Consider the following 16,642-nt stretch of genomic DNA (forward strand, 5'->3'; position numbering starts at 1 on the left):
AATTATGAGCTTCAAACCAGACCTGCTGTTCCAAATCACATTATTTATGCAATAATGCACTGGTTCAGCATTCTACTTGTTAACTGCACATAGCAAGATTTTTCTTTATCGAAGATGCCATCTTTGATGATTGAAGTGATGTTACAATGGACAATGTTATCAGGATTTTAGAGAAATGATGCCTGACTCTGTTACTGTACCTCACTCATGTTTTATTGGCACAACTATAGGTCATATGGCTTCTTTCCAGCTTTGTTGGTGGAGGAAGACCCAATGTTCCCTTCCATGCATTTAGGTATTTGAACCAGAGGCATGACCTTGAATACAGATCCTGGTGCTAAACCTGTAATGAGTGATTCCGAAATTCCTCCAGGTAATGTGTTAAAGTAAAAGTAAGTAAGTAATCCTTGTCTACTATTTTATATAGTTAGATTAATTACTGACCATCCAGGACTGTTTTAACTCTGCAATTCAGATTTTGCTGGCATATGCTGAATATATATAAGAAAGGAAATCACCTTTAATTGAAGTGTCCCAGCATGCAGTTGTAAGAGGAAGTAGTCGGCGCCACCTGTCAGCAGGAGAAGTACTCCATACGGTCTGGAGGCTTTAAATCGCAGCTCAAGATCTGTCTCACGGAATGCATCGTCAAGAGGGATATGCATGTAACTCTCGCCATAAAATGATACTGAAATAAATAAAAAGTTTCTTGACTTTTTAAAATCACTGTTTTCACTTATTTAGCGACATACGGTACCCATAAGGTATTTTTTTAAGCTGTTCGCACAAGGAACCAACAGTAACAAGTCTATTAATACACACTGCCAGTCAATAGTCATAAGTATTCTATGATAAAATTCAGCCATTTTTGGAAATCCATCATTTTACATATTTAGAATTTAACCATTTTTTAGATTTCTGCCATTTTTACGTTTTTAAAATTCAGCCACACCTCATAGCTGATTTTACTTTTGAAGATAATAAATTTGGGTGATGCTCTTTGCAAATGCTAGTCAAAAGTAACGCAATTGCAATTATTACTCAACTAACAGTTTCAACACCAAACAAATACTATCGTTTTCTTTATTCATGTGCATAAAAAGTAGTCCTACCTACAATCTTCTATCAGATCTATTGACTCTGCGCCTTTGACAACTTAAAGACATCATTATAACCTACATTTTTCGAACTGTTTGTCAGTGGAAAGCCTTTACAATTAGGCACACTTCCACACTGGATAACTGAAGTACTGAATAGCCAGTCTCAGAAGTGTTTGCAATTGTCAAATATTGAAATTCTTGTGCAAAGAATGAGTTTTTCCTCTAGATGTGACGTTTTTGTAGTATGATTTCAATAGACTTTACTTAAACCTTCAAATATACACTTACAACCTGAAATAAGAACTATTTTATAAAACAGCATATTTATTTTAGCCATACTTCAAGTATTGTTGAGCAGGTGTACAAGATGAAAAGAAAAAAAGATTGTTAATAAAGATTCCTACAAAATAACTTATCATGCTGGATCTTCTATTCCCATAAGGGATTCACACACATAATTCATTTTTAATGTATCTCTTTTGCTCTGAATAGATTTACAATGCAAAAGCTTTGGGTTTAACTGAGTATCAATTGTGAAATGAATATTGATTGTAAATCATTACAAATCCAGGTCTAGTCATACTTTAGTAATCATTCAATAGTTATCTGTAGTAAAAATCAGCTCTTCATTGAAGTTTAAACATAGAATAACAGAAAAAAATAGTAACAAAGTTTCAGCAAGGCAAATAAGCCATTCAAATGCTTTTTTTTTTCAAAGCATTATTGACAAAGTAATAATCTGTAACAAGTTTCAAGATTGGTCATTAAACTGTAACACAAGACTGACAATTTATCTCTGTCCATGCAATATAAGACAGAACAACTTATCTCTGTCCCTGTGACCTGGTATCAATCATGTGACCTGTATGGTGTAGGATTACACACCAGAGGTCGGAGGTCAGTGACAGGCTCATCAATCATACACCAGACTGAATCAATCAACACACAGGGCATGGGCAGCCGCACAGAATAGTCATTTCCTTTCCTGTCATATAAATCTGGAACAACCACAAGACCAGAAGAAAGCAAGGCCAGAAGTTTTGTTCAAGTTCAGGGTCTTGTACTTTTGTAAATAGTATTCTGGCAAAATATTTCTCAAGGAATCATAGAAAATGCAGCTGGAGCAATGTTCCACTCGATAAAAAAAATGATATTGGTGATGAACATCATTTTCTCATGAATTGCAGATATTTTGCTATGTCAGGAAACAGTATATGAATCAAGGTCAAATATTGTTAATAAAATTCTCTGCTGATCAAGTAATTCAGACTAAATCAAAATGTTTTGAAAGAAATAATGCTCACATTATCTAATACCCAGAAAAGATGGCCATGATGACCTGAGTTACATCTCTTGTGTGTGTTGTAAGTGGTGGGAAGAGTGGTGTAGATCATTATGGAGTAGGTGGTTTGAGGAATGATGACATAGGCTACTAAGAGACAATATTAAACAAAAAGATCTACATACATATTGTGGAAAGCGACCATACCCCTGATGGACACAGAATAATTTGTATTATCTAAAGGGTCACCAAAGTAATATTTATGTAAAATCATTTTAAAATGTGACCATGACCACAGCCATGTTTTTTGATGATTCAAAATAGTTTGAACTATCCTGTCATAGGGTCACACAAGGACTATTTGTATGAAATAATTATAAAACCTTTGAAATAATTTAACACTCACACCTGAGTGACCACATCATGTTGAGTTAACCCTTACCCTGCTACATTTCTATAATGAACTTGTCCATCTTTTAATTTGGACAGTACCATTAACTGTTAAAGTGATGCATACCAAAAAGATACTGACTAAATGATGAACAGTGCAGATTTTGATTAGACTGCACAGATGTGCAGGCTGATCATGATCTGCACTGGTCGCAATGGCAGAATCAAATCGTGTCCAGCATGATAAGGTTTAAATATCTGAGTAATTATTGTATAAAAATGTCCATACTTGCGGGGGTCACCTGAGGTAGAATCACCATTCTTCCTAGCCTGGAGCCAGGGGCAATAAAATATGTCAATATAGAAACAACCTGCTTTAGTTACTTCCACTGTTAATGAAACTTATACGCGAGAAATATGAAAGACCGGAGCCAGTCTACTCTCTTGGGTAAGCCAGGTAACATCCCTGGCAGGGTTTTGAACCGACAGCAGTGAAGGCATTGCTGATGCCTCCTGCTCATTTATCTTATAAACAAATCAGCAAAAAAACTTCAAGGCCTTTGTGTACATGATTGATTAACCATATGTGTACAATAAAGTGGAGGAAAATCAACTAAACTGAATTCCATTAAGTATTTCCCACAGACAGACATCTTGAAACAGTAGACAATTAGTCTATCACATATTGAAACAGTAAACAATTAGGACTATAACATCTTGCAACAGTAAATAATTAGGACTATCACCTGTTCTGTTACATTTTCTTTTGTTATTCAATTATATTCTCTATCTTTGCTATCCAATTATCAACTGGTCATACAGTCTTTGGTTTGCAAATTCTGTGACAGCATTTTTTGGGAGGGATTCTTTAACTTTGCAAGAACAGTTTTAGGATTTTTTTTAACCTCAAATCTTTTTAACTTCATGGTGAAATGTGGGATGGTAGGCCCATGAAAATAACCTGCCCACTGCAATTTCAAGCAAACTTTATTCTATGACAAAACTGCTTTTATGCTTAGTAAGTTGTAAATTTCTAAATGTTTTAAACAAGTCTCATATAAACAAACAAAACCAAACTAGAAGATGCTTTTGTAGAAAAGCACATGTCTCCCCCAAAGCATAGTCATATAGGCAAGAAGGACAGGGAGTGAAAGTCAAAGAAGTACTGATGGCTGGCTGCAATAGGGATCATCTACTTGGAATGTCCAATCATACCACTAAGTTTCAACATTCTGGGCCTAGTGGTTCTCAAGTTATGAATTGGAAACGGTTTCCCATGTTCAATCCCCTGTGACCTTGACCTTTGATTGAGTGACCCAAAAATCAGTAGGGGTCATCTACTCTGCATGTCCAATCATTCTATTAAGTTTCAACATTCTGGGTCAAGTGGTTCTCAGGTTATTGACTGAAAAGAATTTTCTATGTTCCGCCCCCTGTGACCTTGACCTTTAATGGAGTGACCTTAAAAACAATACGGGACATCTACTCTGTTAGTCCTATCACCTATGAAATTTTAAGGTTCTAGGTCAAGAAGTTCTCAAGTTATTGACTGGAAAGGGATTTCCATGTTCTGTCCACTGCGACCTTGACCTTTAATAAAGTGACCCCAAAATCAATAGGGGTAATCTACTCTGCATGTCCAATCATCCTATGGAGTTTCAACATTCTGGGTCATGTGGTTCTCAAGTTATTGATTGGAAATGGTTTTGCATGTTCAGGCCCCTGTGACCTTGACCTTATCAGAGTGACACCAAAATCACTAGGGGTCATCTACTCTGCATGATCAATCATCCTGTGAAGTTTAAACATTCTGGGTCAGGTGGTTCTCAAGATACTGACCGGAAATGGTTTTCCATGTTCAGGCCCCTGTGACCTTGACCCTTAATAGAGTGACCCCAAAACCAATAGGGGTCATCTACTCTGCATGTCCAATCATCCTATTAAGTTTCAACCATCTGGGTCAAGTTGTTCTCCAGTTATTTATCAGAAATGATTTTCCATGTTCAGGCCCGTGACCTTAACCTTATCAGAGTGACCCCAAAATCAATAGGGGTAATCTACTCTGCATGATCAACCATCCTATGGAGTTTCAACATTCTGGGTCAAGTGGTTCTCAAGTTATTGATTGGAAATGGTTTTGCATGTTCAGGCCCCTGTGACCTTGATCTTTTTCAGAGTGACCTCAAAATCACTAGGGGTCATCTACTCTGCATGAATAATCATCCAATGAAGTTTCAGCGTTCTGGGTCAAGTGGCTCTCAAGATATTGATCAGAAATGGTTTTGCATGTTCAGGCCCCTGTGACCTTGACCTTTATTAGAGTGACCCCATAATCAATAGGGGTCATCTACTCTGCATGGTCAATCATCCTATGAAGTTTCAACATTCTGGGTCAAGTGGTTCTCAAGTTATTGATCGGAAATGGTTTTTCATTTTCAGGCCCCTGTGACCTTGACCTTTGATGGAGTGACCCAAAAAACTATAGGGGTCGTCTACTCCATAAGCCCTACCATCCTATGAAGTTTGAAGGTTCTAGGTCAAATGATTCTCCAGTTATTGATCGGAAATGAAGTGTGATGGATGGAAGGACAGACAGACGGACAGGGCAAAAACGATATGTCTCCCCCAGTGGGTGGGGGTAGACATAACTTACATATTCAAAATTCTTGAGAAAGTCAAACAACACATTTTCTATTTAGAAATTAAAAACTTACACTAAGATGAAAGAAACAATTTTCAAAAAGTATAAAAATTCCAATTACCAGTCCTTGAAATTTGTTTTAACGCTGAATAATATCATTATTTTATACAATGAGTCTGACAAAACAACCTGTTACATAACAGATGAACCAAACATTAATATTTTAATAAAATGTATCTGTTGTTTGAATAATGAAACACTTGTAATATGTGTTTATGATTCTTTCTTGTCTCAAACATGTGCCTAAAACTGCTGATGCAGCGCTTTCTGTAATATGACAATTTCAAGACAGCCTGTTTAAAATTGTGAGATGCAATTATGCTCTCCAGTTTCGGTGGTTAATCAAATTGGTAAAACATGCTACATGGAAAGAAAACCCACAGTTTCAAATCCGAGATCAAATCAATAATCTCCCACACAAAACTGATGCAGAATTTACTGAAAATATGGAATCAAATCAAATGTCTAACACTATTCTTGCATGCTTTGGATATAGGCAATATATATATTAAAATCAAATTGTCCTCCCATCTCACCTTACTCCAGCCAGCTGGATATACTCTGGACCCTCCCCCCCCCCCACCCCACCCCCACCCCCATCCTCACCTCCACACCCAACTGTCCAAGTTTTATAAAGAGCAGTTAATAGGGACAGTTATTATTCATAAAACTTTGATGAACAAATAAGGTCCTTATTCCTTAAAACAGTTGCACATGCCCATACATTCCAACCTCTCCCAAAGTGAGAGCACCCTGCAATTTTGCATTAAAAATGCTTCCTGTTAAATGAGGCTAATAATCAGAATAATACTTAGTAAGTCCCCATATTCGAGAAACTACTTTTGAAAAAGTGCATGCCCCACATACTGCTTTAACAGAGAAGTGGTAACTGATAATGTAATATCTGGGTAAATGTTTGATCAAATTTTTTAAAACGTATATGACACACACCAAACAGGGAAAAAACCCTACTGATCTTTGACTTTAGTGTGACCTTGATGTTTGAGCTAGGGATCTGTGTGTTGGGCATGACATTAAAAAGTTCTATCTCTGTATGTATTAAAGATACAAGAGCCCAGCCATGATGGCCCTAGATCGTTCCTCCGAGTTACACCGCGTGCTTGGACAGTTTTGGTAGGCACACTAACACTTTTGAGAGTTTTCTACATATTATATTAACTAATAGAAATATTACTGTAGATAAAAAGTTCACAAAACATAATAAATAATTATGAAAACACTTAAAAATTTCTTTCTTTATTAATTACTAATTAAAGAAAGCCATTTCTAAAGTTTGAAAATTTAAAAGAAATCTGGAAGTGTGCAGCTTTAATCTATGCAAGCGGATTTACTTGTACCTTCATGTAAATGACTCCTCTTTCTTCCCTAACAGTTCTTCAACATGAAAACTGACTACTTATCTGATCAAATATAAATAAAAAACAGAAACAGGATCTGGTCACTGAACTGGTATCTGAGTGATAGCAGAATTAACTTCTTGCATTGCATGATAACAATACAATGTTCTTTTTTTCTCTCTAAATGTAAATCATTATGTGCTATTTCTCTCCCAGTGTTGAAAATCTGACAGATTCTATCATAGTCTCATTATACACTGGAAACTCTGAAATCCTGACCCTGTACAGACCAGTTTTTCAGAAGATTCCAATTATCTAATTCCTTGTAACAAAATTATGTTTAATAGGTGATATACTATACAAACTTATTCAATTGATGTACACTGAAATTCTAGTATCAAATTTCAAGTATTAAAGTTTCCAGTATTAAGAATTTCCAGTATTCAAAGTTTCAGTATCCAATTTCTATATTCAGAAATTTTAAGTGTTCCAGTATTCAAAGCTTCCAGTATTTCGAATTTCATAATCAGAGTCTCTTTCTTCCCTAACAGTTCTTCAACATGAAAACTGACTACTTATCTGATCAAATATAAATAAAAAACAGAAACAGGATCTGGTCACTGAACTGGTATCTGAGTGATAGCAGAATTAACTTCTCTGATTTAATTACTAATTAAAGAAAGCCATTTCTAAAGTTTGAAAATTTAAAAGAAATCTGGAAGTGTGCAGCTTTAATCTATGCAAGCGGATTTACTTGTACCTTCATGTAAATGACTCCTCTTTCTTCCCTAACAGTTCTTCAACATGAAAACTGACTACTTATCTGATCAAATATAAATAAAAAACAGAAACAGGATCTGGTCACTGAACTGGTATCTGAGTGATAGCAGAATTAACTTCTTGCATTGCATGATAACAATACAATGTTCTTTTTTTCTCTCTAAATGTAAATCATTATGTGCTATTTCTCTCCCAGTGTTGAAAATCTGACAGATTCTATCATAGTCTCATTATACACTGGAAACTCTGAAATCCTGACCCTGTACAGACCAAAGTTTTTCAGAAGATTCCAATTATCTAATTCCTTGTAACAAAATTATGTTTAATAGGTGATATATCTATACAAACTTATTCAATTTGATGTACACTGAATTTCTAGTATTCAAAGTTTCAAGTATTAAGAGTTTCCAGTATTAAGAATTTCCAGTATTCAAAGTTTCAAGTATCCAGAGTTTCTAGTATTCAGAATTTTAAGTGTTTCCAGTATTCAAAGCTTCCAGTATTCAGAATTTTCAATATTCAGAGTCTCTTTCTTCCCTAACAGTTCTTCAACATGAAAACTGACTACTTATCTGATCAAATATAAATAAAAAACAGAAACAGGATCTGGTCACTGAACTGGTATCTGAGTGATAGCAGAATTAACTTCTCTGATTTAATTACTAATTAAAGAAAGCCATTTCTAAAGTTTGAAAATTTAAAAGAAATCTGGAAGTGTGCAGCTTTAATCTATGCAAGCGGATTTACTTGTACCTTCATGTAAATGACTCCTCTTTCTTCCCTAACAGTTCTTCAACATGAAAACTGACTACTTATCTGATCAAATATAAATAAAAAACAGAAACAGGATCTGGTCACTGAACTGGTATCTGAGTGATAGCAGAATTAACTTCTTGATTGCATGATAACAATACAATGTTCTTTTTTTCTCTCTAAATGTAAATCATTATGTGCTATTTCTCTCCCAGTGTTGAAAATCTGACAGATTCTATCATAGTCTCATTATACACTGGAAACTGAAATCCTGACCCTGTACAGACCAAAGTTTTTCAGAAGATTCCAATTATCTAATTCCTTGTAACAAAATTATGTTTAATAGGTGATATATCTATACAAACTTATTCAATTTGATGTACACTGAATTTCTAGTATTCAAAGTTTCAAGTATTAAGAGTTTCCAGTATTAAGAATTTCCAGTATTCAAAGTTTCAAGTATCCAGAGTTTCTAGTATTCAGAATTTTAAGTGTTTCCAGTATTCAAAGCTTCCAGTATTCAGAATTTTCAATATTCAGAGTTTTTAGTATTCTGAGCTTCCTTCAAGTATCAACAGCTTCCAGTTTTCAGAATTTCTAGTATTCAGAGCGTCCAGTATGCATTATAAGTTTAAAGTATTCAGAATTTCCAGTATACAGAATTTCCAGTACCAAAGTTTCCAGTATTCCGTTTTTAGCACATGCAAAATGATGTTACATCATAAAGCGAAGACTCAAGTGCACCACTAGTAACTAACGACTCAGAGCTGGAGGATGTATGACTTCAGACAGGTTGTTTTTCTGTTAAATACTTATGCAGAACATATTAAGTTCATTAGGAATCAAACCACCAACCTCAGAGCTGCCCCACCTAGCTTCATCAAGTATTCAAAATTCTAACACGATCCAATTCATTTTCCTATTAAACAAAGAAGGCTGAAAACAGTGAATTATTATACAACAAATCACTGTTCTGACGTCACAATTATTACGCCATGGTGTCAAACGGCATAGCAGCGCGCTTGAAAAGAAACCAGTTGAAAACGGGCAAATATTTAATGAATGTCGTCAAGGATGTACTTAAAAATCCTTGGTAATGTGTTAGAATTGAAATAATATATCTCATTTAGTGATTTGCTCTTGAATAAATCATTGTTTGTCGTTCAGATGAGTATTATTATATCACTCGGGCTGCGCCCTCGTGATATAATTCCTTCGCATCTGAACTCCAAACAATGATTTATTCAACGACAAATCACTGGATGAGATATATTATTTCTTAAATGAAGCATAATATCAGATCTGTCATTGAATGTCATGTGTTTTGAAAACTCTATGGGACTGAACTGACATGAATAAGGCTACCTGAAGCCTATGAAACAATAAGCTGATCAAAAACAAAACTCCTCTCTTCTATTCATTTTGTCAATTTTTGTAATATTCTGGTTCTACGGCCAAACAACATCTCTAATACTATTAGGGGCCTCCATGGCCAAGTGATTTAGGGTCCTCCATTGCCGAGTGATTTAGGGGCCTCCACGGCAGTGATAACGGGGCCTCCATGGCCGGGTGATAAAGGGGCCTCCATGGCCGAGTGATTTAGGGGCCTCCATGGCAAAGTGATAAAGGGGCCTCCTTGGCCAAGTGATAAAGGGGCGTTCTTGGTCAAGTGATTAAGTAGCCTCTCTGGCTGAATTATTACAGTCGCTGACTTAAAATTACTTTCCAGTAACCGCTGGTTTGAAACCCGACTTGGGATATAGAATTCTTTCATGTGAGGAAGCCATCCAACTTGCTTATGAAAGGTCAGTGGTTCTACACTTGTGCCCAGAAGTGCCTGAATAATGCCAGAAGAGGCGCCTGGGGTATTTGTTCACCATCAAAAGCTGAAAAGTCACCGTATATGATATAAAATTGTGTTGATTTGGTTTAAAACACCACAAAACAAAACAAAATTTTTATCATTAAAACATTCAACTCTTTCCGAGGATCTGGCCTGATACCATTAGCTCAGTTAGGTAGAGCACCGGACTGAAAAAAGAGGTTTCCATCTTGAGGAGGTGAATGTTCTTCCTGACAATGTGATAATTAGACAATGACTATGAATCCATTGGTCCTCCACTAAGTCATGTGGAGAAGCTGTCAGTTACTCATAAAGAACAAGTAAGAACTTGAACAGAACCGAAGAACACTGGTTAAGTTAACTGTAACTAAAATACTGTTTAAAGATAATGCTAAACAGAATCAAATAAACATAACAAAACAGTCTCCCAAAGACAATAAAAAACTGTAATTTGTCCCAAGAAAAAAACTAACTTTTCTTGGTCAATATGACACACTGTTATATATATACATTCTCGATCATCTGTATCTAGGGGGATGTTTTAATGGCAAGAAAATCACTCGTATTGATCTGCGCTGGGAAAACTGCCATCTATATTAGATCAACTCTAATATTATCTTATACAACCAACAACAGCAGAATATTGTGCCTTCCGGAATTCAATTCCCAACAATCATTTATAGAAACATGCTCCGGCTGTTACCTTGCAACAAGGTCAGTCACCATTTGCAATTATGGTGTATATATATAATAAGTACAATGACAGATTATTACCGACTTTCCCGGAATTTCAAGTAAATAGAGCTGCTGCATTGTCAATAATTACGTATATGCAGTAAATCCCATACATAATAAGCGTCTGCTAAACATTGTTCCACAAAAATATTAATACACATGGTTTAGAGTCAATATAATATTCATACAAGTATGATTGGATCTGTTTCGAAGAAGGGGATAAAGAAAGTCCATTCACAGTTTTGGTCCAGACGATATTATCTGAACCTACAAAAAAGAATTTAGTGCAGAGCACAAGAAACACGACTCTTATATTTTCTATATTATCTCCCTTTTTCATAAAATCACTTGAAGGAATTTAAAGGAACATCCCCTAATGTTAGGTAACAATGTTGAACCTCACAAATCAGCTATCTACAATAGTGTGTGATAGGTTTTGAAATAATCCTGCAAAAGGGCCAACCTTTCCCTGAAATACTGTGAACATATCAGGTTTGAATCTCATTACAATAGTTTGCTTCTGTAATGACAATCTAACAAGTACTTTCTAGGTGTTTATTTCTTTATTTGTCTGTTTGCCATTCAGTTAAAATAACTTGGGTACCTTGCTTCTCTATCAGTTCTGACCTGTTCTTCACAAGTAACTAACACCTTCTCAACATAACTCAGATGTGGAGGGTGAATAACATCAGAAATACTGTCAAAGAATGTAACTTTTTAGATGTCGAGATACATAGTCTTGTAAGCAAAATGACTGCTTGAGAACTCTTTGCTATTAAGTGTTCATAGTAGACTCGTAGACTTGTAATCAAAACTGATTATCATTGAAAAATGCGCTATTTTGAACACCGTTCTTGCTACATAATATCCTATACAAAAGATTTTTCAATAACTAATGTCTGGAGACCAGCAAGCAGGTCAGCAATCAATAGTTTCACATCCAATTTTCAATGCGGAATATTTTCAAAGACTGCCACATGAAAAATGGAGGCATTCTAATGCATGTTATGCAACCACCTTAAAATCAATACGGAATCAATAGCGATGAATTTCAGAATCACGTTTTCTTGGTCTTACAGCGAACATTTGAAAATGACAAATTCTCTATATATGTCCTCTTTTCTGATACAATAAATTCCCCGGAAATATCTGTTGAAACCATGTTCTAAATATAGAATGTAATTAACTTACTATAAAAGGAAACATTGTCTACAATGTCTACAATGCATCTACACTCAAGAGCAATATTGTGCAGCAGTATTTACAGAACCAGCAGGTCGAGCAATTACTACACACTCCATATTCACCTTACTTCAGTCCTTGTGGTTTAAGTCATTGTGGTTTGTCCATTTTTCCTTTCCTGGAAAAAATTGTGGTGGAGCCTCGCTTCCATTCTAGAAGCGCCCTTGGTAGCACTAGCACAGTATATCAGTGTGTTCATAATATACCAAGGACAGACTACTCTCCTTGGTAGCACTAGCACAGCATATCAGTGTGTTCATAATATACCAAGGACAGACTACTCTCCTTGGTAGCACTAGCACAGCATATCAGTGTGTTCATAATATACCAAGGACAGACTACTCTCCTTGGTAGCACTAGCACAGTATATCAGTGTGTTCATAATATACCAAGGACAGACTACGTACTCTCCTTGGTAGCAGTGTGTTCATAATATACCAAGGACAGATACTCTGCTGCTTTCAGATTATGAAGAGCCTGGATGGAAAACTGCATTAAGGGTAAAACAGTGTTTCCAGATCTTTTCATACACATCTTTTCCCAAAACAAATGGGACTCAAATCAAACAAACAAATAAGCTAAATACTTTATTCCCAATATATTCAGTCTCTCTTATAACTTTAGACAGTAAGTTACAGCATCAGCCAGCATTAGAGCCAGCCTGTACCCCATCAATGTCAGTAATACACACAGTTTTGATCTTATCATCTTAAAGACCTGTCACATAATAACATATTCCTGTAGGGTTTTTGTAACCTTCAGACTGTTATCATTTTTGGATAATAGAGAAAAAAAGAGTTTGAAAAGTGCAAAAAGTAAAATAATTAACAGTACATGTGTAAAACCATGCCTGTCAAAATTTGGAGTTTTTACGTGCTTTTTTTTTTCTGTTTATAAGAAGTTTTTCATGTAAGCTTTTCGCCTTTTTTTCTGTTCACAAAAAAAACCCCTCTTTTTACAACATAGTTCATGTAAACACTCTAAAATGAATTTCACAAAACGTGATCCAGTTTGGGTGTGGGTTATAAACAGAGGATTTCAGAACTGATGATGTCAATGACAGAGTTCTCAATGGGGCTTATAATTCATCATTAACAACACCAGATAAACAATTACTGTTGTTTTTACATGTGATAACAATTAGATAAGACATTTCTTGCCAAAGCCACAGGGTCTGAGTAGCAGGTGAAAAATGATACAAGCTATAGTTTGATACCAGCAACAGAAATATTCTATCTGGCTCTTCATAACATTAAAGCTGCACATCTCCAGATTTATGTCAAATTTTTCAAAATTTAGAAAAAAAGGTCAGTTTCTTTATTTATTGCATTGGGAATTTGCAGGTAGATGCAACCACAAAATCCATGAAAATAAGTCCCCCACAGATATTAATGATTTCTTAGTATTAAAGTGTTGTTTGTTTTTTTTTGTAATCAATAAATAATGCCTAATACTTGCATTTCCTTGAAAATACTACCATAAAAATGCAAAACTTGACATACGTAAAATAAAATAAAAAAGTTATATTTTCTTCTTTCTGCCAAGTTTCATAATCATCCTGATACAATGTTCACAAACTTTGAGCACATTATCACACAAAGCCACACATTAATAGTTACAAACATAAAACAATTATTTTGGTATGTGCCATATGTTGATGAGGTAAATAAACTTTTTCAAAAGTTTTCATTTTTGTCAATATCTACCTATTTTCTTGACAGGTTGCTATTACAAGTAGTTTTTTTCATGTACTTCATTTTTTTTTATACAATCTAGCAAAAATAAAACATTATTTTGAAGAAAAGCATATCAGAAAAGAGATTTCCATGCTACTTACTAGCTTGCGACTTATATGACAAAAAAAAAAAACATAATTTTTTTCTTTTTCATAATGAAAAAACTTGTTAGATACAAGATGATATTGATATTTTGCCTGTTCCTTGCCAATGAATCATATTAAGTGAAGATGATACTTCATCAGAAAATGAATTGAATTCGGTGATAGTTAATGATTTGCAATAAATCACAGAGACCCTCTATGTATCATTGGATCAGATGGTATTCATAGAACTGTATCTATGCAATTTTGGAAATGGGAAAATACAGCTGAAGATCACAAAGGGTAAAATCAAAGAAAAACATGACTGCAGATTGGGTAATGCATGTGATGAATATATTTTTGATATAATATTTGAAAAGATGTTCTCTTTCTTTCCTTTGTTGGGTTTAGAGCCACACCAACACAATCTAGAAAATATGGAGACTTTTTCAGCTTTTAATGGAGGAGGAAGATCCTGCATATTTTCAAATATAGGTGGGCATCTGGGTAAGAACCTCCAACCTTCGGTAAGTCTGCTGGATAACTTCCTCATATGAAGAATTCTACAACCTTAAAAAACTACAAGCTGATTCAAAATACTCATACAGTTCTATAATGATTAACTAAAACAGCTTTCCAAATAGAAAATATACATAATTATATTTATATTTCCTTTTATTATACAGTCAGATCCATAAAGGGGGGTTATAAAAACAATGGGGTTCAATTTTGTCCCTCCAATCCATTACAGTTAGAGATAACAGGAAATAACAAGAAATTAATGTTTTGTGTTCATAACAACAATGTTGCAGACAATTTATCATGGCCAAAATTTATGACCCTTCAGCACTATCTCCAACAGCACAAAAGCTTAGAAGAAACATACAAATATAGCTAAAGTCTATCAAGTGAGGTGAAAATTACCAAATCTTTAGTTAAGTAACTGGCCTTAGACTCTGGCACAGTGTTCCAATCAAAGTCTAGACTAATCTGTAGCGGGAATTGACTATATCCATATAATGATGAATGCTAAGTAGAGAAATTAATCAAATTCCTAGATAATGCTACAAAAACTATATTCAGCCGGGAGGTGCTATATTGTATGTTTTGACATGTCTTCATGCATCAGTGAGAGCTACGGACTGCCAGTCTAGTCAAGCTATGTTTTAAATCTCTTGACAAGACAAAATATTTCATCAGAGGTTCACATGTTTCCCCTGGACCGCACTCCAGGGCCACACAGAGTCCAAAAAACGTTAAACTGTTTAGTGTCCATAAATTCATCTCCCCCAGTCACATACCTGCTTTTCTCCTGTAGTGTCTATAGCGGATATAATATCTTAATTTTTATTTAAGATACTTTAAGATACTTTATCAATGAAACTAACCACAGGTTTTACTTAGGGACCAAGGTTGACCTCTAGTATGCAAAAATGGGGAAAATGATTTTACCATGTTTCATTTTTTTAAAATCTACATCTGACTGATTGTGGAGAAGTTGTCAAGTACATGTTGAGAAACATAATACGCCAAGGAAGTGCTGAACATTATGTTTCTGTTATACTGCTAAATAATGGATGGTGTAGGCAGTGATTTTTTTTGCGCCAATTTGACTTCAAAATTCGGCCTCTTCCCAATTGACAAAAATGGTCAAAATTCCCAAAAAATGCTTAAAAATTCCCCAAAAATTTCTTGTGAAAGTTGAACAAAAACAATGCAAATAATCATAAAAATTCCGACTCTAATTATGGTTTATTCGCAGAATTTTGTTGCCAATTCGAAGTGCGTTGTTTACATAAAACGGGTTACGGCATAGTACGGCATTTAGTATGACTTTCATCACGGTCACTAAATGCTTTTTCATGCATCAAAATGAGTCGGAAAAAAAATTGTTAGAAAATTACCTAAATTATCGAAAAATGTCGCATAATTTCAAATATTATCATAAGAAAATAAAACTTAAACACGCCATCGGTACTCCGGACATTAGAACATCTTTTGATAAAGTTAAAGAGAAATCAAATTCAAATCAAACGTCAGAAAAGCAAAGTGATCTGTCCAAGAAATCCGAGTCCCAACAAAATGACCCTCAGAAATTAACAGATTCAAGCTCATGGTGACCCTAAGCTATCTGAGCTATCAGATCCTGTGTCCTTTGACATCAGAAAATAACCTTTCTGTCCTGTCTGTTCAACCTCAGTGCTCTCAGCTGGATGTAACCTTTTCCATCATTTCATTATATACTTTCCAAAATGATTTTTTTATTAAGTTTTGTTAATTTTTCCCAATTTTGAAGTTAATCGCGCTAAAAATTCCCAATTTAAAAGGCATGGGTTGTTGCCAAAAAAAGTAAAAAAATCACTGATAGGACAAAACAATCATACTTCCCTATTTATTTAATCGGTCTAATAAAGCAGCCTTGCCATTGGTCAATTTCAAACTGTGCTCAGAAACAACCAATCAGATGCTGTAATTTTCAGACTGGTTCCCTATACATGTATCTACTTTATTATCTTGAACCAGAGGTTTTCCTCCCTCTAGAAATACTGCAACTAGTCAACTTTCTGTGAGATTTATTCTGCGACAGTGTGAAGCTATATATGGAACTCGGGATTAAATGGGAATGCCGAAACGCCCAC

At 35.0% G+C, this 16,642-nt stretch overlaps 1 protein-coding gene across 1 annotated transcript in view; it reads right to left on the minus strand.

Moving 5' to 3' along the window:
• LOC123523095 (chondroitin sulfate proteoglycan 4-like) overlaps positions 1-16,642 on the minus strand; it is a 51,398-nt gene that overhangs the window by 22,476 nt on the left and 12,280 nt on the right. Inside the window, exon 2 of the mRNA XM_045300723.2 lies at positions 519-688. Coding sequence (XP_045156658.2) covers positions 519-688 — 170 coding nt within the window. The remainder of the gene's footprint in view (positions 1-518; positions 689-16,642) is intronic.

This window comes from Mercenaria mercenaria, chromosome 8 (assembly GCF_021730395.1).
Source record: "Mercenaria mercenaria strain notata chromosome 8, MADL_Memer_1, whole genome shotgun sequence".
Classification (NCBI taxonomy): Eukaryota; Metazoa; Mollusca; class Bivalvia; order Venerida; family Veneridae; genus Mercenaria; species Mercenaria mercenaria.